The 27,117-nt window shown below is 37.6% G+C and overlaps 1 protein-coding gene across 5 annotated transcripts in view; it reads right to left on the reverse strand.

Moving 5' to 3' along the window:
* The window catches only part of LOC124596070 (RCC1 and BTB domain-containing protein 1-like), a 196,996-nt gene that overhangs the window by 40,298 nt on the left and 129,581 nt on the right, over positions 1-27,117 (reverse strand). For 2 of the 5 annotated variants that reach the window (XR_006978279.1, XM_047135052.1), the window contains exon 11: positions 11,715-11,845. The exons of 1 other annotated variant lie outside the window; for it this stretch is intronic. Coding sequence is in view for 2 of the 4 variants with exons in the window: in XM_047135052.1 (XP_046991008.1) it covers positions 11,715-11,845 (131 nt within the window). In the remaining 2 variants the exon portion in view is untranslated. Of the gene's footprint in view, positions 1-4,638; positions 4,656-5,401; positions 5,470-11,714; positions 11,846-27,117 lie in introns of those variants that run through there. 2 more of the 5 variants (XR_006978280.1, XM_047135053.1) reach the window with 2 other exon arrangements.

Consider the following 27,117-nt stretch of genomic DNA (forward strand, 5'->3'; position numbering starts at 1 on the left):
TACAAAGACGTGCTCCCTGCATTCCGCGCTGTGCGCGATTTAGTCACTGCACTGCTCGCCTGTTTAGACACATCGTGTTCCGACTGCTTTGACACTCTTATCATTCGATTCCACAAAAATTATTTTGCCCAAAAATTAGATTTTTACACATCTTCTATAGAGTATACTTTCCGTATGGTCGATTTTAGTTGCCACAAGGTTGGGAATGAAATGTGGGCAAGATACCTAAATTTCATATAAAATTTACTGTATAACAATATCTCATTTAAGTACCACATAGGTGTCGTATGTAATATTGAGAAATATTCCGTCTTTCGCGACTGTAACAAAAGTTTTATTTACACTGAGCACGTTTGGCTTTATTTTAAAGCACTTCAATCAATCAAAAGGAAGTAGACAAAATACATTAAACAAAACTGTGGACTTACAAAAACATTAGGACTTGAATATACCGTCTATCAGTGAAGTGCTCTGAGCTATGTCAAATATAATTTTTGTGTGTGGCACACACAAACATCACTTATTTGCTAAAATACTGATCAGCCGACACAAACGTTGAATATTGTGTTACCGCAGCACAAAACTACGAAAGGTGACTTGGCAATGGAGGAGACAAAATACTCTTCACTGAAGATGCTTCAAAAGAGAGAAACGCGTCTGGTCTAAATAAGTCGCTTATTACAGTTGCAGAAGAGGAATATATTTCAGTACCATTGGTAAAACTGCGACTGTGGAACAAAACCAAGAAAGAGAACATGAGTACCATTGCGTAAGTGCCATACCTTTCATTGATTGAAGTGCTTTAAAATAAAGCCAAACGCATCCGGTGTAAATAAAACTTATTACAGTCGCGAAAGACGGAATATTTCTCAATATTACATACTTAAATTAAATAGATATTGTTATACTGTAAATTTTATATGAAATTTAGGTATCTTGTCCACATTTCATTTTCAACATTGTGGCAACTAAAATCGACCATACGGAAAGTATACGCTATGGACTTTTACCTCTGCAAACTCTTCAAAATTTCGTGCAATGGTTTACTACATTTAATGCTGCACAATAACTGGGTTGAACATCGAAACAAAATTATTTCATTTATGGGGGGAAGGTACCAGTCAAGAAGATGTGTAAAAATCTAATATTTGGGCCAAATAGTTTTTGTGAAATCGAATGATAAGTGTGTCAAAGGAGTGGGAACACTATGTGTCTGCACAGGCGAGCAGTGCAGTGATGAGAAAATCGCGCACAGCGCGGAATGCGGGGAGCACATGTCTGCAGCAGCGAAAAGGTTAATGAAGAGACAAAACACTAGAAATTTCAAAAAATTGCATTCAAACGAATAAAATTCATGAAGTAAGTCACTTCGATATTGTTTTTAAATAAAGAAAATATTAAGCACCGCATAAGGATTGAACTCCACACCTTTCGTTTACCAGCGCACCACCTTAACCGTTACGCTAACACAGCCCGTCCTGCAATGTGACTCCATGACGACTATAACAGGTCACGCAAACTACTGACAAACACTGTTGGTATGACTATGAATTACTCACGCTTCGTCGAAGTACAATAGGAAATAAACAATAACCGCTGTTCTTTATTGCGAAAAAGCGGTTCGTGAGTTGATACAAACACCTTTCCTTGCTATCGACTGAATTAGGAGTCTTATTGCTTGTTTGGTTTAATTAATTAATAGAATATGAAGCAATTGGTATAAAGAATGCTTTTTCCAAACCTTCTTTTATAGAAAGTCTGCTATCAAGACATTGCTTTTGTTCTATTACTTTATGACTGAACGTTTCTGCATGCTCTGCACTGCAGTCGAGATCTGGCAACGTCGTTCTCTGTTCATTGGCTGACTGTGTTTTATGACGTCAGATGCGCAGAACGAACCTAAACTCGGCCGCCAACATAAATGACGCGCACTTTAGTCCCCATATATTCGATGGCGGAAGTTAGTTGTGGCGGCACCTACCAACATTTTTAAGAACTTCCGCTTACTTTGCACTCGATTCTAAGCCGCAGGCAGTTTTTTGGATTACAAAAACCGGAAAAAAAGTGCGGCTTAGATTCGAGTAAATACGGTACTCACTCATGTGCATCAAGCCTAACGTGTGTGTACTTAGCACAGCAATTATGTATGAAACAACACCTTTCTGTCTAGCATCTGCTGAAGATTTTTTCTGATAACTCATGTATCTCATTTTAAATTCATGTACTGCATATCTTGTTTCACTTTGGCATAGGAAGATACAGGGAATGACTTTACTGTCTCTAATAACTACTAGGTCAATGTGTAACCTAACTTGCCTTCAAATTTTGCATGAATCCTTCACAATTAAACCTATCTTTGGCACCTTATGAAAATGGGATCTCAACAAGGTGCACCTTTATGTTTCTCCAAAAAACAAGACAGCAAGTTTAGTGTTCAGCATTTAATCAGTGCTGGCGTGATAACAGATGGAGTACTACATCAATGAAGCAGCAATCTTAACCAATGGGTCTCACTCACTCTGAGGAAATAAAACTCATTTTCTCAGCTGAAAGCATATTACCCTGGTTAGTACACAGTGCACCCCAAACTGGCTTTTTCATGCAGACCTTAACCATGCTGACACTATCTAATTTAACGAACGAATTGCAACTTATAATTTCTTTCACATCTTCTAATGAGACCCCATGAACCATGGGCCTTGCCAAAGTGGAGTCACTTAAGTGCATCAATGATACAGATAGATGTACTATAGGTGCAACCATGTTGGAAGGGTGTCTATGGAGAGTTCGGACTGACATATCATTCCTAAAGAGGGACAGCAGTATTTTCAGAAGTTGTAGTTGCAACACAGTCTGAATGATTAACTGACCTATCCTTGAAAAAGTAGTTCTATGGGTAATATTTGTAATATTATATCCTTTAATTGGGTGGGTGGGTGGATAGGTAGGTAGGTAGGTAGGTAGAGATGATAGATTGATACTATATATAGTGGGACTTGGTGAAGAGCAGGATTTCTAGTCAAGTGAGTTCAGGGTTATCAACAGAAATTCAAATTCTAACAGGGGCAATGAGTAGGTCTAATAATTATAATAATGAACAAAGAAATCTGAATATGGGTGAGCTACTATGAGCAATATAGTGAACACACAATCATAGCCAAGAAGACTCAAAGCCAAAACTCGCCACAATAGTTTAAATTTATGTGGTTACTAGCTTTGGAGATGATACAAATATTTTAAAAATATGTGATGAGATAAAAGAAATAACTCAGATTGTTAAGGGAGACAAAAATTTAATTGTGCTGGGGGAGCGGAATTCAGTAGGAGGAAAAGGAAGACAAGGAAATATTGCAGAACATGGACGAGGGGGGGGGATAGAATTTTGCACAGAGGAAAGTTTATTCAAATCTGATACTTGTTTACGAATGATGTATATGTGGAAAAGACCTGGAGACATTTAAATGTTTCAGACAGATGTATATAATGGTACTACACATTTCAAAGCCACATTTTAAACTGTAAATCCAGGAGCAAAAGTGGACACTGACCATAATTTATTGGTTACAACAGCAGATTAAAACAAGAGATATTGCATAAAGGTAGGAAATTACAGTAATGGGACCTGATGTTGAAACACCCAGGGTTATTAACAGTTTTGAAGGGACCAACAGGCAACATATTACAATCAGACGAAAGGCAAGGTTCCAGGTTAAATCCCAGTTCAGCACATGGTTTTAATCATCGAAGTATTATACTTTTTTTGTTCACCTTTACTTCTTCTTCATATTGTTGATTATCAGTTAATACTGGTGTCCACTGTTCCCTTTCCTTTATTTGTAATTTCCCCAATGAATAGTCTTTCTTCGGCTTTCACTGCTGTTACCTGCTTTCCATTCACTTACATGCCTTCCTTAGCACAGCACAGTCCATCTTTAGTTACACCTAAAGTACAACAAACTTGTTTTCCAAACCAAAGCCTCAGCAGTGCTTGTGGAAAATTTATCTTTTTTACTATATTTTTCTTCATTTGGGCACAGCTTCTCCATCTCTCTTTTCCATTGTTGTTAATAATGTTTCAGCATTCCTAGGTGTTTACAAAATCAAGTAAGCTTTTTGAATTCTACATGCTACACTTTCAATTGGTGTGTCTCAAGTGTCTATTGCTGTCAGTAGCTCTCATTCAATTTTTTTCCCCCCACCACAGGTTTTGCGTTGTTCATAAACAGTCTTTCCAACTTTCATGCTACATTTTCCAATTTTACATCTTCCTTACCAAATTAAAACATTTATGTCCAGCTACAGAGACAAAAGTTTGTATTTAAGTGAAAATCATCTTAATTTCATCTTGGTTCTACGTGTATTACTAAGTTTTATGAACAAATTATCATATTCTTTATCGTTGCAGGAGTTAGTCACTTCTGAAATTCTTTTGTGTAGTACATGTCCAATATACCTCTGGTCCATTCAACATTGAGCTCATTAGCAATCACTAGAGTGCAATATTAATGCAAAGATAGCATTACCAAGTATCAACTGGCTAACATCCAAAATGAATAAAATACAGTTAAATAATCAATAAATATAGAAACTTTAGTATGAAGCTCAAAATGAAAATAGTTTACGTAAATTAATACTCACTCATGTTATGAATGAAGCTGAGTGCAATCAAGAGAAAACCATAAATAAAGTGAAACCTTCAAGTAATTTTAAAAGAACCAGTTCTGGTCACAGTGTTGCAAGTAGCATATATTTATTTTAATTGCCAGAAATGAGTGTTTGTTCCAACAGTCTTACAGTTTCTGAGAAAGAACTGATTATTTTGAAACTACAGGAAATATTTGTTACATGAACCACATATGACATTGTCTGTTGCGTCAACAAATAAAACTGATACTGTCACTTCCATTAATGGTATCACTACATGGAGATGGATGTAAGGAAAAAAGTGTGCATGAGGAAAAAAGCTGCACTCATGGGATGTGAAAGTGGAAGCATAATGAAAAAAAAAAAAAAAAAAAAAAAAAAAAAAAAAAAAAAAAAAAAAAAAAAAAAAAAACACACACACACACACACAACCCAGAGAAAGTGGGGATGGGTGAATGAGGACTGGACACTTTGTAAAAATGTGGAGGAAAAGACAAACACAACAAGAAAAGCCCTTGAAGTTCCACAAGCATTATCATAGAGGTAAGTACGTAACGCTTATTGTGAAGTCAGAGCATATTAGTTTTACCACTATTTTGTCTTACATATTTAAATATTAAGACATTCCTTTAGTCAAAATACTTGTGTATTGTTAAAGTGATAACATGTAACATGAGACACAAAATGTAGTAACAATTGACAATCATGCTTATCTGTGGACATAACACAAAAATTAAGCACTGTATTTTACTGATACCTGCATGTGATGAAAATGTTTCAGTTACTGATGCCAGACTTTACGCCTCCTTATTTCTGTCTAGGTCTCTGTCAAATAATAGAAACTATGTAGCATTTTCACTGATATACTCTGAATGCCAGTGACTATTTCCAGAGCCAATAACTTGCAAAGTAACACATATACTGATCTGCACCAGAATACAGACCCTGCTATTGATAACATTAACACATTATTCTGTAATGAATCAGGCCTCATCCACTGTAATGATTTACAGTAAAAAGTCTTACTGAACACAATCAGAAATTTGGATACAAACTTTTACAAATATAAAGCAGTTTATATCATGAAATAACAGTTAAGTAATAATTAACTAAGCTGCAGATCAGCAGTAGACAATGGGTACTTCTAGCCACCATGCTTCGATTTTACGCATTGCATACTATATCAAAATATATACATGGCATAAAATATTAAAGAAGTCACTTTAGATAACCATGTAAATGACCAGCATGCTGCCATTTTCTTTTCCACTGAGAAAGTGTATTATAATTGTAAAACACTCATTCCATGTCATAGCTAAAGGTTTCAATTATCATCCAGTGGACATGCAAATAGTTAACTATTCTTCATTGTTTCCCGTCTAAAGGAGTGTATTTAACGAATAAATAATGTAATTTCAATGTGTTGAAATGATAACAGGGCATGCAAACTTTTGAGTTAATTCATTACTTTACAGAAATATGTATGTACTCGTTTTCTGCACATAGCAACTGCATTATATGAAATACTGATTATGTGGTAATTGTTTTTATTTTTTTCATTTCCAAGAGAGCTGTGGATTGTATAGTGCTGGAAATACAGAAGATCACCTCGACTAAGAGTGCTTACACATTGCTGTTCCATTCACTTACGATTTTGAGTCAATTGCTGCAACCCTGTCTCATCAGTGGTACTCCCTAATGTAATACCCAATTATTTTTTACCGTGATTCCCACCAAGCACCTCCTGTCTCTCTCTTCATTCAATGTTCTGAGTGTCACCTTTTTACTACTGGTGATGTGACTTTTTCTAAACCTTTTTTTCCCCCTACCATGCCTTTCAATCCTAAGAAACCAATAGTTCCACAAGATTCATAATTAATATTTATTACATAACAGTACTGTAGGTACAGCAAAGTGATGGAACACATTGCTGTCTTTCGCATTTATAAATATTTTTAATTAGTGAGTTTTTGTACATGTCTTTATGAAACTAACACAAATATGTATGGTAAGGAAAGCTCTAATACAATGTAAGTAGTTTAGGAGTGAATGAGACCATTCACTGAATAGTAGAAGCATTGAGTCATCAACAGGCACAAAAAAAAAAAAAAAAAATAAAAAAATAAAAAAAAAAAAAAATAAAGAAATCTTCATTACCTTTCAGATGAATTCATTAAAGAACTGGAGTGTGCGCGCGCATGCACACGCGCACGCGCGCACACACACACACACACACACACACACACACACACACACACACACACACACACACACTGAGAGCTGTAGTTCAGTGGACTGGATTGATTGTGTTTTGTGGAGCAGGCAGGTGAAGACAGAAGCAGGAAGTGGGAGGACGGGTTGGGGAAGGGTAGCTGGCAGCCTAGAGAAAGGTAGCAGGTGTGCAGGATACAAATGTGGAATGGAGAGGCAGAAGGTGTACTGATGGGAAAGTGATGCACAGGCACTGGAGCCAGTGGGGGTGGGGAATGGGAGGAGATAACAGGAGAGAGAGAGGAGACTGGAGGAGGAGGGGGTCATTTGCTCATATACAGGGTGGCCCAAAAAGGATGGTCACATTTTAAATAACTATAACTCCATCAGTTTTACAAATTAATTTTATTCAATTACGTAACTAAATGCTCCCAGGCACCCAATTACAAGAACTAACCACAAAAAATCATGTACGGAAAATGACTTCCGGAAGATGGTGTCCTTCCTCGGTGATGCATTCCACAAGTCTTTCCTCGAAATTTTCCATCACTTTCACTACTGTTTCTTCTTGAATTGCCATAATTTCCGCACTGATTGCCTCCTTCAGATCAATTAAGTTTCGGGGCTTCTTTACGTAGACTTTTGACTTTAGGTATCCCCAAAGAAAAAAATCACAGGCTGAGAGGTCAGGTGATCTCGCGGGCCAGTGGACATCTCCAAAACGCGAGATGATGTGGTGGGGGAACATCCGCCTTAAAACACACATGGAGTCATTGGCTGTGTGGGCCGTGGCCCCGTCCTGTTGAAACCAAATTCGATCTCGATTTACATGTAACTCTCGCAGTTTCGGCACCAAAAAGCTACGTAGCATGTTAACGTAACGTTTCGCGTTCACTGTGACTGTAGCGTTGTTCTCCTCAAAAAAATAAGGACCAACAATCCCCAATCTTGAAATTCCACACCAGACTGTTACCTTAGCACTATGAAGAGGCTTTTGGTGCAATTCTCTGGGATTATCTGCTGCCCAATACCTGCAGTTTTGTTTATTGACATAGCCGTCTAAATGGAAATGGGCTTCATCTGACATAAGAAGCACAACATCGTTATAGAGTACAAAATGTCAAGCATTGATTCACAAAATCATCTTCGCTGCTCAAAATCACGATCATACAGCTTTTGCGTGATCATAATTTTGTATGGGTGAAACTGTAACTCACGGCTTAAAATACGCTGCAACGAACTACGGCTGAGGCCTAAAGTTTGAGCACGACGCCTAGTGGAACGACGCGGGCTTTGCAGCACTGACGCTCTAACATCATCAATGTTCTGTGGAGTAACTGCCGTACGTGTACGCCCTGTAGATTTACCACTTTTGACAGACCCTGTTGTCCGGAATGCAGTCACCCAACGTGATATAGATCTGCGATCTGGAATGGGTCCATCACGCGCTACACCAAAACGTTGTCGAAACAATCGTTGCACAGTAATAAACGATTCATCATTTCTGAAAAACTGTTCCACAGCAAAAACACGATGCTCGACCGTCCACTGCGCCATCTCGTGGCAAACTGGGTGTAATGGCCGACTTGCAGACGGCCGGCAGTGGTCCCCCCTCCTCACCTTTCAATGGTACTACGCAGTTCAAATCCGACCATCCTTTTTGGGCCACCCAGTATATGTGTCCTCAAGCTTGTTACAGGATTTGTCCAAAAGTTAGCAACATTTTCATTCTTTATTGAGTGCTATTGACAACTCATTGCTTCTACAGAGTGTCTCAAAAGAAAGTTTATATTCTGCATGTCAAAATAAAATAGAGCTTGAAATCTATTGGCAAAATCTTTACTTATTATTGAAATATACAGTTTGGGAATTTATTTCTTAAAAATAATGTCATTTAAATGAAATCCAGCACACCTACAGCACTTGTTAAACAATGAACAAAATTTTACATGGTAGCTTCACATGTAGACACTCTGATGGCTGCCACTTTGCTAGGGATATTTTCTTTCAATTGCTCCGCATAAGTCAGATGATTGATACACACTTTAGATTTAACATATTCCCACACGAGAAAATCCATGGGGCTCAAATTTGGAATGCATGGGGGCCAATTTATGTCACTACTCCTGGAGATCAATTTACTAGGGAAAATTTCACAAACTCGCAGTACTGGACATGTGTGCTGTGGCTCCATCTTCTTTGTTTATGACCAGGAGAGTTTCACAATTCAGGCACCAAAAATTCATTTATCATCATCAAATAACTATACCTCCATGACCGCTCTCGACCTCAGAAAAGTATGGGCCAGTTATTCCTCAAACTGACATCACAGCCCATACATTAACTATAGGTGAATGAAGGGCTTTCTTTTACTCCTGTTTAGGATTTTTTGCACTCCAGTAGTGGAAATTTTGCTTACTGAGTGACCATTCAGGTGAAAATGAGCCTTGTAAGAAAAGAAGATGATGGTAGACGAAGGGCACTCAGTCAAATCATTAACAAACTGCATCCTATGTCTGGCATCCTGAGATATTTAATTCTTGCACAAATTAGATTTTGTAAAGATGCAGGTGAAAGTCCTTTTGTAGAATTTGCTGCAGTGATAATCTATGCACATTTAAATAACATGCATGCTTACAAATGGAGAGGTTAGAATCATCATGAACAGACCAATTTATACTCTCCACGGATTACCTGTAGAGAAGAATTTCAACCAGGCTGAAGTCAAATCATTGTGTCAAAGTGAACATGGCAGAATGTAGATTCAGGATTTCTAAACAAATGCTGTTGTTCTGTCCCTGTGATAGGTCAGTTTTTCTGTCATGAGCAAGATCCACAAAAATGGGAGCCTTTTGCTGTTTTTCATAGGTTCTTTTGAAAATGTCTGATACGTCCACCCCCTACTCACTAAACTGTGGCTGTTCTGTTTCCTTAAAATAAGACTGTGGATGTGTAGCCATTTGCAATTACCCAAGGACACAACATTCTTTTGTTCCAAGTTCTCTTCACTTTTGCAGGGCATGTATACCAAGGTAAATAAAGATGCACAACTGCTGCCTCTTTTCTGTGCCAAACTGGTACAACCGCATTTTTCACAGTTAATATGTTGTGCATTAGTTATGGCTAGCCAGAATCATATCTATAAAGTACCTATCAACAGGTCCTCAAGAAAAAGGGTTTGACAGTATCTTATAGCCTAACAGTGAACTATCTTACCATGTACATTCATGTAAAATACGAGAAGGTTCACTAATCCAATTACGAGTACACTAACAATGATGACTGATGCTACAGCCATCCTTGTAATTAATTTTCCGATTTGGCTGCTATACAGGATATTAGTCTTGCGATACATTTCATCATGAAGCTTACTACATAATACTGTAATTTTTGTACACATAAGTATGCGGACACCTTTTTATTATGGTTATATCGTATTTTTGTTGCCCTTTACTGTATCATTTGATTTCTACATTGCATATCATTCCCTTCTTCTCTTCCCTACTCGGCTTACGTTGCTGTTGCCCTTGGCATACCAACAATCCTCCCAGTCCTACTTTCTCTGCCAGTGCTCTCCTCAAACACACTGTTCCATTTTACCTAGAGGCTACTCTATATCTTGTCATCTTCAGCTTCTACACTAAGGCTTAACAACTCACTGATTTTGAGCACGAGCACTTGCACCTAAGCAGATCTTAGCTAACGAGCATTAGTTTCAGCATGATTAGGAGTGAGGTGAACACATGCACATCAACAACAGGGAAGAACTGCCAACTGTGAAATAGGGGAGGGTCGGTTTTGACACTGTTGCCACCTAACAGCAGCAACATCAAATCGGCATTATGTCATGCTAACAATGTCTTCACACTTCAATCTGCACTCCAAGAAATTTAATCATTTTACAAAACAACTGGCTTGTAAAATGTTTGGTGTATCGTAAGACACTGAATACTTCCAGCAAGTTCAGTTTACAAAGGCATGATGTCTTTTCACATCAAAGAATATGGAAATACAAAATGTGAAGGACCTAAGTGTGACAAAGAGGTTTAAAACCTTAAAAGAAAATACTCTGAAGGGGAAGAAGAATGAGGACGTTTGTGTAATCAATTTATATAAGTGGTGACTGTGTAATTCAATTCAAAAATAAGAACAAGGTGCAATTTCAACAGCCATATATTTAGTAACACAAAGCGTGAGTCCTTGGTTTTATTGAAGTGCTGTTACACAACACAGGACTCTAAAATTTGTGGGCCGACACAGGTGAATGGTACTACCATTTGGAATAACTTCATTTTTACTCGATACAGATACAAACTAAGATAACAGCTTGTAACCATTTTATATAAACACCACCATCAAACTAAAACGAGTACACCTGCATTTCTACATCAGTCAACAAAAGTTCAAATTTATTATGGCAAGTGAGAAAGTGCATCTGGTCAAGTAATTTTTGGTATCAAAGTATCTGTTCCTGCACAATTAGTCAGTGGACTCAACTTCAAATGGATGTTACACAACATCAAAGAAAAGATAGTAAATCTAGAGTGCATGAATAGCATACCACAAAATTTTCAGAATAAGAAGTCCTGTACAATAAGTTATTCATGCAGTACACTTCATTTATCTTGTGCTATAGTTTCTCAGTTTTATTCTTGAGATGACAAACTCAGTATTTATTAACTCGTACTGAACAGCCAGCCAGTATCAATTTTAAAGCATTACACATCTTTCACTATCTTACAAACCACTAATTCCAATTAGGTTATTCTGAAGCATTAATGCATGCAATCACAAAGTCTAGAAATTGACAGGTAACTATTTGAAACAAGTTGAACAACTTGTTCTAACATTGCTCTCACCTTTGCTTGGTACTGAATAGCAGCAGCATAGAGTGATGCAGCATTTTCTACTGTTATTCCATGTTCTATTATCTGCTCACATAATCTTTTCAACTGTGCTTCACAATATTCTGTTGCAAGTACCAACAACTCTGTTAACAAAAAAATTACAGCAAATTTCTACTTTTATGTAATTGATTCTGAATAACAAATTGTATGTACTAGATGTGAACATTGGTGTTCTAGTAAAGCACCACAGAGATAATAATATACAATAAAATATATACTAAAATATAATAGAGGGAAACATTCCACGTGGGAAAAATATATCTAAAAACAAACATGATGTTACTTTCCAAACGAAAGTGCTGGCACGTCGATAGACACACAAACAAACACAAACATACACAAAAAATTCTAGCTTTCGCAATCAACGGTTACTTCGTCAGGAAAGAGGGAAGGAGAGGGAACCAACCTATCCGAACTCCGGAGATGGGAACTTGCTCTTCAATATATCCTCTCTTCCCGGTTTCCAGCAGGCCTCAATCTCCACTAATTTCAAGTTGCCGCCACTCATACCTCACGTGTCATTCAACAACATCTTTGCCTCTGCACTTCCGCCTCGACTAACATATCTGCCCAAACTCTTTGCCTTTGAATATGTCTGCTTGTCTTTATATGTGTGGATGGATATGTGTGTGTGCGCGCGAGTGTATACCCGTCCTTTTTTCCCCCTAAGGTAAGTCTTTCCGCTCCCGGGATTGGAATGACTCCTTACCCTCTCCCTTAAAAACCCACATCCTTTCATCTTTCCCTCTCCTTCCCTCTTTCCTGATGAAGCAACCGTTGGTTGCGAAAGCTTGAATTTTGTGTGTATGTTTGTGTGTTTATCAACCTGCCAGCACTTTCATTTGGTAAGTCACATCATCTTTGTTTTTAGATATATAAGTAAATAAACAATAAGATAATGAGACAGAACTGCTGACTAGTGTTTACCTTCAGGCAGTGAAATCTCGGAACTGTCAATAGGCGCATATGAAGATATGTGCAGTATGCTAGCTTTTAAAACTAAAACTTCCTTCCTTGGAAAGAAGATAGGAAAGAACCACCATTTGTAAAAGTGAAGATTTTGTTGTGCACTTTTATATGTGATCATCATACATATGCCTACTTCACCTCCTGAAGGTAAGTTCCTGGCCAGTAAATCTGTCTCAATTTTATAGTTTTCTCAAGTGAATTTTCCTTCTGATAATATTATTATGTTATATTATCATCCAAAATTCACGCATAGTGAAGTAGCATTTTTATATCAGCACACTTCACAATGGCGTCCACAATGACTAATTCAATGCAGTGGACATACCTTTCCTTCAAAGTTCTTACAGATTTTAATGTACATGACATTCCAAATGAATTCTTCAGATAATACCAAAGACAAATTCTATAAATGATCTTTAAGTTGCAAGCACATAATTCTGTTCAATACGAATCATCCTAAAGGAATGAAAAATAAATAATCCAGGTGAATCTGGATACACTCTGAGGTTTTCTTTTGCAAACTCCATTTAATGAGTGATTTCAACAGTGATTTATGAGTGTTCAGCTAGCTGGGGACACCGATGATCTTGAAGAAGAAATATGATGTAGCCTAACACTCTAGATAATTTTATCTTCAGTGACAATGGCTACAAGAGCCTGTAGATTTACTGTATTTCATATCACGAGGAACCCTGAGGCTACGTAGAGATTGAAAGACTTCTACTTTTGTCATTAGGTTGGACCCAACAATACAGTGTGTCAACATTTAATACTGCAGTTTAAAACTAAATGCACATTAATACTCTGAAAATAATTGCGAAGATCCTGGCAGAGGGTTCTTCCTATTCAACAGAGTTTTTTCTCATTCCATTTATGAATGGAGTACAGGAACAATGATTTCTTACATACTTCTGTGCTTGCTGTAATTAGTCTAATCCCATGTTCATGGTCCCTACTTGAGCAGTACATAGGGGACTGTGCAGTTTCCTAAATTCTTCACTTCATACTGGTTCTTGAAACTCTGTAATTTAAATTCCACTGGATGGTTGTCATCTACTTGAGGCATATGCCAGTTCAGGTTCTTCAGTATTTCCACAATACTTTCCCATGAGTTGTACAAAGATGAGTACATGAATAATCCACATGTGTTTATGTTTCATATCCCTTGTCAGTACTACTTAGTATGACTAGCACACTCTAGCAGTATCCTAGGATGGGTCACAAGTTTTGTAAGCAGTTTCCTTTGTAGGTTAACTGTGTTTCCCCTTTATTCTACTTATGAATCTAGTCTGCCCTCTGTTTTACTTATGACTAAATTAATGTGACCATTCCATTTTGTATCCTCCAGAAATTGGTAAACTCTTATTTTTTGAGTAGACAGATTCCATTCATGACTCACTGATATTCTTTCCACAGGACACTACATTTTTGCCTTTTGTGGTTACATTTCTGAATATCTAAAGCAAGTTGTTAACCTTTGCACCACCTTGAAATCTTATTTGATTGAACATATGTCCAGTTTTTTTTCAGTTGATATTTCATTATAGATAACTATATCACATGTAAAATGTCTGATGTTACTATTAATAAACAACATGAACAGGAAATGAAGAAACTGTGCTGTGGTATGGTTAACAGCGATTAATTCAGCTGCATGTTTATATGGAATTTAACATACTCCATCAGTTTTTTCCCCTAACTGGCTTTGAAAGGAAAGACGATTGAAATTTGATCAAGAGGTCACAAAACACAACAAACATAAATCCAGATGGCCAGGTGGGTATTTGATCTCTGCCTCTCCAGAGTTCAAGTTCAATGCCTTAAGCACTGTGTCACCTCAGTCATTAACTACCTAAAAGCATCTGTATAAATAATATTATATTCCCACATTATTCATTGTGAACACAAATAAGAAGGATGGTGCAAGTAAATAACCCACTAACGAAGTAAAGGAAGTAACAGTAATTGATAAATCACTGAAAGTAGATGCATTTTGAAACACAGTTTTTGAATTATTGTTGCCCTTGCATAGTGAGAAAGAGAAAAAGCTACATTCTATTAGTGTTGTGACCAGAAACGGAAGGAAGGAAGGAAAATAAGGGTTTAAAATTTTGTTGATTATGAGGTTATTAGAGATGATTTAACACACTGATTGTGGAAGGATGGGGAATGAAATTAGCTGTCTTTTCCCATGGAACAAATCTGGCATCTGCCCTAAGAGTTTAGGGAACCTAAAAACAACCTAAATCTGAATAGTCTGATGGGGATTTGAGGCACTAATTTACTGAATACAAGTCCATGTCTTATCACTGGGCTACCTCACTCAGTGTGCTGAGGCCAGAATAATGTGAGTGGTTGTTTTTGACTGATCAAATGCAGTGAACAAAGAGGAAACAAGAGAAAGGGAGAGATGAGGACTGGGGAGAAAGAAGAAAAGTAGATACAAGGACAGACATACAGGGCCAGAAATGGTTGATGTGGACACAGGATGGAGTAGTTCTACACAACAAACAAAGATGAAGGGGTGGGGGTAAGATGGGGGGAGACCACTGAGGAAACAGTGTGGGAGGGGGTAGTTGTGGGGTATACATACATGTCATCTGAAAAGTTATGCAATTTCAAGAACTGATATACAACATTCCAATTTTTATTTATGCCCCTTCCCACTCTTCAACATCTAAGAAATATTTGCTACACTGCTTCCACTTTCTTTGTAATTCGATGTTGTCCACCAGGTTTCCTATTCTGTGCTCTCTCTTTCTCTCAGAACAGAAAAATTCTTGTTTAATTGGTATGTATACTCTTATCACCAGCTTTCTCTACAATTTTTGCCTTATAATACAGTTCCTCGCAGTATGGGGCAAGTTATTTATTGAGGGTATTTCAATTCTGTCTTTGCAACTATAAGAAAATATGTGATTCATTCACCAAATGTGTTTCTCTTTTTTGCAATTACACTTCACCAGTGAGCTATAATGAGAGAGATTTACCATTCGACTTATTTTCTAGATCAAAAAACAGTTCATTATCAAAAATGATGATTTTTACTTATTGCATTTCATGCTTGGTTTTTTGCCTGCACGTTTTTGAGTTATTTTTACATTTGGTGCTATTGGTTCTGAACTAATCCCACAATGTTTTGCAGAACTAGGTATTTTTTATGTCAAATACAACACAATGTATCGTTTCTGTGTACCTTTCTGGCTAAGTATGTATCGTGTGTTTTGTGTAGTGTTACCAGCTTTACCACTAGCTTTTCTTCAATATAAACCTGTTCTTTTTTCAACAGCTCATCAGATGTGCATTATTCCATTTAATTATGTTACTACATATTTATTCAATGTGTAAGAGAAGTGAGTGAGTAGTGTTGGAGTTAAAAATCTAAATGGTGGATAAGTGGGGGAGAGGGAAGGCAGAGGATCCCATATCAAATCAGCCAGGTGCCAACCTGACCCTCTTTGATTTTCATCAAATTTGGTGTGTTCATTGCACATGATGAAGGAATGAAAAATATCAAATTACAGAATTTTAACACAAGTAAGACAAGAGTAATGGCCACTCGAATTCCAAAAATGTGCAGAAAATCTGACAAACACTACTGACAAAAACGACTAACTTCTGTTCTAATCAAGATAGAACAGTGAACAAAGTAATTTTGGAAAGGCCTTCAAACAAACTTTATGATGATATGCAGTTTTGTCATATTCGAAGAATGTACACCATTAAGGTCAGCAACCTTGAGCTTTGACCTTGAATATCTCAAAACATGGCAAAAATTGACAAAAAATATTTGTTTCTTCCTCTTACGCTATGCACCATTGTAAAAAATCAGGTTGGGATGACAATGGGATTAAGAGATATAAATTAACATGTTCTGAAATATGTTGCATTAATGCAAAATAAATTGTATTCGAACTCCAACAATATGACACAAAGCACTGAAAAACATGTTTATTGTGAAAAAGGTGGTTTTATAACACAGCACAATAAGTTAGTAAAATCAACAGGCCAGCCAAACACATGCTTGGAATGCTCAGTAAATAGGTTCACATTTACAGAAACAAATTTGATAGAAGTATCATCTGGACTTCATATGCCACAGTGCTGAGAAGCAACATATAATACTGTCTGTGCATCTTTTGGTGAAAGGAAATACATTCACCCTTCTGCTGTTCTCACATCAACCTTTGTAAGAATGTCCGTTTTATCTACAGTTAAGATGTCACTTTTCTCAGGGTATGAAACATATGAAGGTGAAGGCCCATGAGGATGTAGGGAGCTAATTGAAACCTCATGGTTTCTCCATTAACATTCAAAACACATACAAGCCACCAGTGACCTTTGTACATGCTTGCAACAAACCTTGTGATATCACCGAGCTACCTGTCTTGTTGGGTCCTAGTTATAGATCCATTTCTGATGTCTGGTGAACTGCAGAAAACTTTTGTTTGGATATTGTAATGGCCAGTAGGAATAACACGATGTAACTTGTGAGTACCAGCAACCGTGTGAATTTTTGCTAACCACTCTTGAAGGAGAGATTCTTCTTCATCATACTCACTATTAGTTGTATAATGACAGTGACACATTGCAATGTTCTTGAAGCACCATTCAAACAACTGTCTGGGTGAGTGTCATTATCATGAGAGTTGCAGATGCACTGCAGACTGGCATGGGCAGCAAGTCTCTTAATGATACCAGCAATACCATCACATGGTCCTTTGCATGTGATGTGGCAAATAAATGTTACTCTGCTGAGACATTGAAATCAGCCTGTTCTGTTGGCAACATTCCTGCAATTCTTATACTGGTCTGCAGCACCATCCTGTGTGTTGTATGTAAATGGGGTCTCATGAAGTTAATCAAGTGACCCTGAAAAAGATGAACACTCGTGTCATGTTTAAGACATTCTGATATTATAATGAAGGAAATGTGATCCACTGTACAGTTTTCTGGATGTCTATAATAAACAACAAATGGATAAATGGTGGCCTGTGCATTGTTCCAATGAAACCCCTGCCCTCATCCCCCAAGACAAATAGGTAATTTTCTGCAAAGTCACATATTACAATGTATTCACCGACACCAAATATCCGTTTCAGTACCTATGTTGAGTACTTATGAAAGAAAGCAAAAAAAGTTTTTTTAATTTGTCTGCAAAGTTTTTCAAGAAACCTTCCACATATGTCTGGAGAGTTTTCTATCTGTAGATGTCCACAGTTTATATGTTACTTCATCAATTCTAGTTACACCAAACAACTCTTGCAGGTATGGCAGAATGTGTTTGAGGGCAGTTATCACATGCAAACATATAGCATTTAGGCTGTGCAGGATTGCAAATTATCTAAGCAAGGTAGTGTTTGTAGGTGCTATGTTCACAGTCTGCCTCACATGTCAACTCTTTCAATCTGGAACCTTCAAACATGAGCTTCACATTTTGGTGAATATTGAAAATGCACACACTATGGGTACTGGTTGCACCAGTCAAAACACAGCTCTTGGGTCACAACTGGCAGAATTTTGATAAACCTGTTTTCAATCCTGGGTGTTCATCTTTGAATGCCCGATACAGCGCATGCAGGTTTCCCAACACTACTTGTTTTTGTTTATGAATCCTGGAACCATTTTCCTTGACAGAAACAAAATCCTTCTTCCCAGGGAAACAGTGGCTTATATTGTCTCTAGAATTCTACGACACCATTCACAATTTGTTCACTTAAGACACATTTAGGTCTTTGATTAGGAGTTGTGAAGATACCACATTCCTTGAGTAATTGTTTTACTTTTCTCACTGGGGACATGCCAAACTATCTAAAGCAATTTGTGGGGCTACAGACGTGTGTGACTCAAGTGAGGAGCTATGCAGGTTTGTGATTTCCACTTGTTTCAATGTAGTTGGGTCAGCCACAGTTTGTCCCTCAGTTAAATTTCTTCTACAATTATCACATATTTTGTAGCCTCTTGTAATGCCACCAATCATATAACCTGCTCACATTTGCACTTTACGTAGATTTATCTTGCATATGTCGTTTCCATCTTCCCTGAATGGATTACAGCAATACATGAGCTTCTCGAACTCCATTGCCAAAGTAGATTTGTATAATTTCAACACACAACATATTTTGCAACAACTATCTGTGTATATGTAGCTGCCACATTGCCATCCAATATTTGATTTTTATTTTTTATTTACACATCAAGTTCCATAGGACCAAATTGAGGAGCAAATCCCCAAGGTCATGGAACATGTCAGTACATAAAATTACAACATAAAAGTAATAACAGATAAAAATAAATGTTAATGGACCCGAAAAAAGTCAGTCCATAAGTTTAAGTAAACACAATCAACAATACTATAAGAATCAGCTTAATTTTTCAAGGAACTCCTCATCAGAATAGAAAGAGTGACCCATGATAAAACTCCAGTCTCGATTTTAAAGTGTGTGGATTACTGCTAAGATTTTTGATTTCGAGTGGTAGTTATTGAAAATGGATGCAGCAGTATACTGCACACCTTTTTGCACAAGAGTTAAGGAAGTCCGATCCAAATGCAGGTTTGATTTCTGCTGAGTATTAACTGAGTGAAAACTGGTTATTCTTGCAAATAAGCTAATATTGTTAACAAGAAATGACAGTAAGGAATATATATACTGAGAGGCCAATGTCAAAATACCCAGACTCATGAACAGGTGTCAACAAGATGTTTGTGAACTAACACCACTTATTGCCTGAACCACCCATTCCTGAGCCAAAAATATCCTTTTAGAATGGGAAGAGTTACCTCAAAATATACCATATGACATAAGCGAATGAAAATAAGCAAAGTAGACTAATTTTTCATGTCGAATGACCACTCATTTCTGATACCATTCGAATAGTAAAAATGGCAGTATTAAGTCTTTGAACAAGATCCTGAATGTGGGCTTTCCACGACAGCTTACTATCTATCTGAACACCTAGATATTTGAACTGACACCTAGACATCTGAACTGTTCAGTTTCACTAATCATATGTCCATTCTGTGAAATTAAAACGTCAGGTTTTGTTGAATTGTGTGTTATAAACTGTAAAAACTGAGTCTTACTGTGATTTAGCGTTAGTTTATTTTCTATAAGCCATGAACTTAGGTCATGTACTGCACTATTTGAAACCAATCCAATGTTGTGCACAACATCCTTTACTACCTACCAAGCTAGTGTCATCAGCATATAGAAATATTTTAGAGTTACCCGTAATACTGGAGGGCATATCCTTTATATAAATGAGAAACAAGAGTGGCCCCAACACTGATCCCTGGGGGCACCCCCACTTGACAGTACCTGTTTAGCCCATCCAGTACCCCACAGAGAAAAGAGAATGTAGCATTTTCAGTTGTTAAACAACTTCTAAAGCCGAACTGTACATTTGATAGCAAATCGTGTGATACAACATGATCAATTATCCTTACATACATAGCTTTTTCAATAACTTTTGCAAACACTGATGGCATAGAAATAGGTCTAAAATTATCTACATTATCCCTTTCTCCCTTTTTATAAAGCGGCTTTACTACTGAGAACTTAAATGGCTCAGTAAACTGACCATTCCTATTCCTAAAGGAAAAATTACAAATATGGCTAAATATAGGGCTAACATGTGCAGCACAGTACTTTAATATTCTGCTAGACACTCCACCATAACCATGAGAGTCCTTAGTCTTCAGTGATTTAATTATTGACTCAATCTCCCCCTTATCTGTATCACAGAGGAGTATTTCAGACATCAATTTCGGAAAGGCATTTGCCAAGAAAGTTATACAATTTCCTGTGGAAACTAAATTTTTATTTAATTCACCACCAATGCTCAGAAAATAAAACAATAAACTGGTAGCCAGGATCACAGGAATTCTTTTTATTCCACAATTTTATCCTGTGAACTGGTAATCATGGAATAAAAAAGAATTCTTGCAATCTCGGCTACCACTTTATTGTTTTACAACCATCTAGATCGCTCCAACATGAGCACAACGTGCTCCCTACAAAACAGCTCAGAAAATGATTGTTATTGTTTTACAACCATCTAGATCGCTCCGACATAGAAGGAAACATTCCACATGGGTATATGTCTGCTTGTGTCTGTATATGTGTGGATGGATATGTGTGTGTGTGTGTGTGTGTGTGTGTGTGTGTGTGTGTGTGTGTGTGTGTGTGGGCGCGCGCGCACGAGTGTATACCCGTCCTTTTTTCCCCAAGGTAAGTCTTTCCGCTCCCGGGATTGGAATGACTCCTTACCCTCTCCCTTAAAACCTAAATCCTTTCGTCTTTCCCTCTCCTTCCCTCTTTCCTGACGAGGCAACCGTTGGTTGCGAAAGCTAGAATTTTGTGTGTATGTTTGTGTTTGTTTGTGCGTCTATCGACGTGCCAGCGCTTTCGTTTGGTAAGCCACATCATCTTTGTTTTTATTTTTATATATATATATATATATATATATATATATATAGAGAGAGAGAGAGAGAGAGAGAGAGAGAGAGTGTGTGTGTGTAGAAGATGAGCTTTTCTCTCCGCCCCGAGTTTCGACCACTACATTTTCATACATTATCCAATGAAGTAAATAGAAATTTCGTATTGTTCATCTTCGAATGTAGTAGCCTTTCAAATATTCGTAGCAACAAAGATAAATTTCTTTACACAAAAATACCAACAATGCACAAGGCTTCAGGATCGTTGCACGAGCTGATACACTGGGGCTCATTAAGATTTCACTTAGCAGCACCTATTGCTTCATGGAATTTTGTGAAGTGCTTGTTGGTGTTAGTGAACCACAATGAAGTGCTTTAATTAGTGCCAAATTCAAGAGGGGAGTTATTTCTTTTGCGGAACAAAGTTCTAATCGTGCTGCAGGTCTGCAATATGGGATTGATGAGAGCAACATCAGGTGATGACTGCAGAGACACAAACTATTAGAATGTTCAAGTAGCAGGAAAGCATTTAGTGGGGCAAAGCGTGGCTGATATCATGCACTAGAAGTGATTTTAAATGAATTTGTTAAGGATCAGCTTCAGAAATTCCTGCCTGTTAATGCCAAAGTTTTAAAAATTGAGGCACATGAACTTACTAGAGAGCAAAAAATCAAAAATTTTAAGGCTACTCGCAGCTGGATTGATCTGTTTATGATGCGTTGGGGTTTTTCACTTCAGAGGCGAGCTTCAGTTGCACAGAAGCTGCCGAAAAATTATGAGGAAAACTTGTGGAACTTCAGCGCTTCATAATCATGTGGCGCACAGAAAAGCAATACCTTCTTGGTCAGATAGGAAATGCTGACCAAACTCCCATATATTTTGACATGCCATCAAATTATAACGCTGACGCCAAAGGAAAGAAAGACATAAGTGGCCTTACATCAGAGGATGAAAAACAGCAGATGTCCGTCATGCTTGCTTGCACAGCAGACTGACATAAATTACCCCCATTCATAGTTTTCAAGCAAAAGACTATACTGAAATCAGAAGTGTTTCCAAAAACTGTAATTGTACACGCAAACGAAACTGGTTGGTTTTCGGACATGGTGCTTGAATGGATTAGGCGCGTGTGGAATCTTCATCCTGACGCAATGCTTGGTTTATGCAGTCTGTTGGTATAAGATGCGTTCACAGACCATACAACACCTGCAGTAAAATGAAAATTAGAGGAAAGCAAAATGGACTTGGCAGTAATTCCAGGTGGGATGACATCAATTTTGCAACCACTTGGCGTCTGTTTGAATAAGCCATTTAAGGACAAGACTAAATGCATGTACACAAACTGGCTTCTGAAAACCGGCAGACAACTGACACCAACAAGATGCGTAAAACGTGCAAGTTTGCCACAAGTGTGCCAATGGATTTATGATGCATGGAAATGTGTTCCAAATCAGACTGTGCAACAAGCATTTAAAACATGTTCAATATCCAATGCATTAGATGGTACGGAGGACGATGCTCTGTAAGAAGAAATGAGGAACAAAGAATCGAGTGATAGTGATTCAGAGTCTTGACTGGTATTTTAAACATTTCGTATAAGATGTATTACAAACCTAATAAAATTTTGTTTTAAATTTCAGCATTTAATTTCTAAGTTATTTTCATTCTTATTTTATAAGTGTTGCTACTCTGCATTGCACAGGATAGAAAAGTGTGGAGAGCTGCATCAAACTAGTCTACGGACTGAAGACAACAACAACAACAACAACAACAACACACACTGCACTTGAAGTCGTCGCTAAAAATCTACTACAACAATCCGACTGGCAAGACTGATTGGGATGTATGTCAATATGGCCAACTCTACATTCTGAATTTTTTCCTACCTGTGACAAGAGATGGCTGCTAATAGGAACTTTTATGAATCGTGAATCACATGCATTATTCTCTTGACCATAAGAATAATACGAATGTAAGCATTATGCCACGTATTCTCTCGTGTTTGCTGCTATCTCATTTAAATTCTGTCTGCCTAATAAACTATGAAAGTAGAGTGAGACAACAGCAAACGCAGAAGAATATACATATCATGTCATGTTTATAATCATATTATTCTTATGTTTAATAGTGATACAGTCAGAAATGAAGCATGGCAACTGATTAGACTTTTAAATCTAAGATGACTAATTTCTGTGCAGAATGTAACTACAATACAAAGAGGTGTCTGCAAAGATTTACAAACGGAGAAGAATTTTCGCTAAACTCTCAATCACAACTTCTATCATACGCAGTCTATTATTTGGTTCTTGTTGATCATTATCAAAGAAAGCAGCAATGTAAGTAACAATAAATAGCAGTCTCTTGCCATTGTTTCGCTAATGAGACAATTCCTCTCTTTTTTTATTGTAAGCGACGGTAGCACGGAGAAAAGCAAGCCATGCCACGAGCGGCGACAGGTTGTAAACACTCATTATCAGAATGTGAAAAACAATGCATGACAGTACAATAACCCATTTTCAGCTTAGAGTGACATAAACACCTATAACAAAGAGAACGGCACTTATCAGATCAAAGCAAAATAAGCAATCGATTCAAACCAGATGAAGGATGAATCACGTGAAAAAGGAAGGGTACCCGTATAAATATGGGCGGAGTGCCTGACGCATAGCAACGGCTACCTGGTAAAGCTTAACTGCTAAGCTTACGACTCAAACCAAACTACTGTAGCTGTATCTTCATCCATTTGACCTAAATTGCGTGTCATGTTACAATGGACCAACTTTGTTTTGATTTGGAGGCGCGATCTAAAAATAAAGTGCCTGGCAGAGGGTTCAATGAACCACCTTCAAGCTGTCCAAATTTCATGAGAAGATCTTATCGCAACGAAAAACGCCTTTGTTTTAATGACTGCCACTCCAATTCACGTTATCATGTCTGTGGGACTATCCCCCCTACTTAGTGATAATACAAAATGAGCTGCCCATCTTTGTACTTTTTCATTGTCATCCATCAGCCCCATCAGATGCGGATCCCACACCGCAAAGCAATACTCCAGAATAGGGCGGACAAGCATGGTGTAAGCAATCTCTTTAGTAGACCTGTTGCACCTTCTAAGTGTTCTGCCAGTGAATCGCAGTCTTTGGTTGGCTCTACCCACAACATTATCTATGTGATCGTTCCAATTTAGGGTATTTGTAATTGTAATCCCAAAGTATTTAGTTGAATTTACAGCCTTCAGATTTGTGCGAATTATCACATCATCGAAATTTAGCGGATTTCTTTTAGCACTCCATGTGCATAACTTCAGACTTTTCTTTATTCAGGGTCAATTGCCACCTTTTGCACCATACCGATATCTTATCTAAATCATTTTGCAATTCGTTTTGGTCATCTGATGACTTTACAAGATGGTAAATGAAAGCATCATCTGCAAACAATCTAAGACGGCTACTGAGATTGTCTCCTATGTCATTAATATAGACCAAGAACAATAGAGGGCCTATAACACTTCCTTGGGGAATGCCGGATATTATTTCTGTTTTACTCGATGACTTTCCATCTATTACTACAAACTGTGATCTTTCTGACAGGAAATCATGAATACAGTAATACAACTGAGGCGATATTCCATAGGCACACAGTTTGGTTAGAAGATGCTTGTGAGGAATGGTGTCGAAAGCCTTCTGGAAATCTAAAAATATGGAATCAATTTGAGATTCCCTGTCAATAGCACTCTTTACTTCACGAGAGTAGGTTGTGTTTCGCAAGAACAATATTTTCTGAATCCGTACTGACGTGTCAGTAACTTGTTTTCTTTGAGGTACTTCATAATGTTTGAATACAGTATATGTTCCAAAACCCTACTGAAAACTGATGCTAGTTATATGGGCCTGTAATTCAACAGATTACTCCTACTTCCCTTTTTGGGTATTGGTGTGGCTTGAGCAATTTTCCAGTCTTTAGGTACAGATCTTTCCATGCACAAGCGGTTGCATATAACTGCTAAATATGGAGCTATTTTATCAGCATACTCTAAGAAAAACCTGACTGGTATACAATCTTGACAGGAAGCCTTGTTTTTTATTAAGTGATTTAAACTGCTTTGTGACACCGAGGATATCTATTTCTATGTTTCTCATCTTGGCTGTTGTTCTTGATTCGAATTCAGGAATATTTACTTCATCTTTTATGGTGAAGGAGTTTCAGAAAATCATGTTTAATAATTCTGCTTTAGTGGCACTAGGTAGTAAGTGCATCTTGCCACTGGTGTACTTTCTGTATGACCAGAATCTCTTTGGGTTTTCTGCCAGATTTTGAGAGTGTTTCGTTGTAGAAATTACTGAAAGCATCTCGCATTGAAGTACACACTATACTTCCAACTTCTGCAAAACTTTGCCAATCTTGGGGATTTTGTGTTCTTTTAAATTTGGCATGCTTTCTTCACTGCTTCTGCAACAGCAATCTGACCCGTTTTGTGTACCATTGGGGATCAGTACCATCACTTATTAATTTATGTGGTATATATCTCTCAATTGCTGTCGATACTATCTCTTTGAAATCATTCCACAACTTTTCTATTCTTACATGATCAGATTGGAAGGAATGCAGATTGTCTCTTAAAAAGGCATTGAGAGCATTTTTATCAGCTTTTTTACATAGATATACTTTGCATTTCTTTTCTATGGTTGTAGGAGTTACGGTATTCAGCATAGCAGCTACTGCCTTGTTGTTGCTAATCTCTGTATTCATCACGATGTTCACTATTTGTCCAGGATTATTTGTTGCTAAGAGGTCAAGTATGCTTTCGCAACCATTTACGCTTCGAGTGGGCTCATGAACTAATTGTTCAAAATAATTTTCTGAGAAAGCATTCAGTACAATTTCGGACGACGTTTTATGCCTGCCGCCCGCTTTAAACGTATAATTTTTCCAGCATATCGAGAGTAGATTAAAGTCACCACTGACTATAATTGTATGAGAGGGGTACTTATTTAAAATGAGACTCAAGTTTTCTTTGAACTGTTCAGCAACTATATCTTCTGAGTCGGGGGGTAGGTAAAACGATCCAATTAATAGTTTAACCTATCAAGTATAACCTGTACCCATACTATTTCACAGTAACTATCTACTTCAATTTCACTACAACGCAAACTACTTCTGACAGCAATAAATACTCCACCACCAATTGTATTTAATCTATCCTTTCTGAACACTGTTAGAAAAAATTTCTGTTGAGCTTATTTCCGGCTTTAGCCAGCTTTCTGTACCTGTAACTATTTGAGCTTCAGTGTTTTCTATTACGACTTGGAGCTCTGGTTCTTTCCCAAGACAGCTACGACAATTTTTAACTACAATACTGATCGTTTCTACAACTACCTTACTGTGTTTTACCTGCCCCCTTTTAGACGGATGCCCTTTCTGTGGTTCCCTGAGGCCCTCTAACCTAAAAAACTGCTCAGTCCCTTCCACACAGCCCCTGCTACCCGTGTAGCCGCTTCCTGTGTGTAGCGGACTCCTGACCTATGAAGTAGAACCCGCAAATCCACCATCTGATGGCGCAAGTAACGGAATCTCCAGCCTACGTGGTCAGAGAACTGCCCGAGCCTCTGATTCAGGCCCTCCACTCGGCTCTGCACTAAAGGACCACAGTCGGTTCTATCGACCATGTTGCAGATCACCATCTGCTCCGCCTTAATCTTGCAGAGAACAAAGACGTGCAGAGGACAAAATTAACAATCTGCTTATGAATAATAAATTTTCATCAGAAATGATGCACAGAAGACCGGTAGAGATTTCAGACAAGTTAAGAAAATTGCATTCACAATGTATGAAATAGTATTGGGCTGAGCGCTTGAAGCAAGTGGTCCTATCTTCAAAGAGAAAGTGAACATGGAATGACTCAAGTGGCCCAATGTGAGCAATTGAGATGATAATAATAATAATAATAAT

Source organism: Schistocerca americana, chromosome 2 (assembly GCF_021461395.2).
Source record: "Schistocerca americana isolate TAMUIC-IGC-003095 chromosome 2, iqSchAmer2.1, whole genome shotgun sequence".
Taxonomy (NCBI): Eukaryota; Metazoa; Arthropoda; class Insecta; order Orthoptera; family Acrididae; genus Schistocerca; species Schistocerca americana.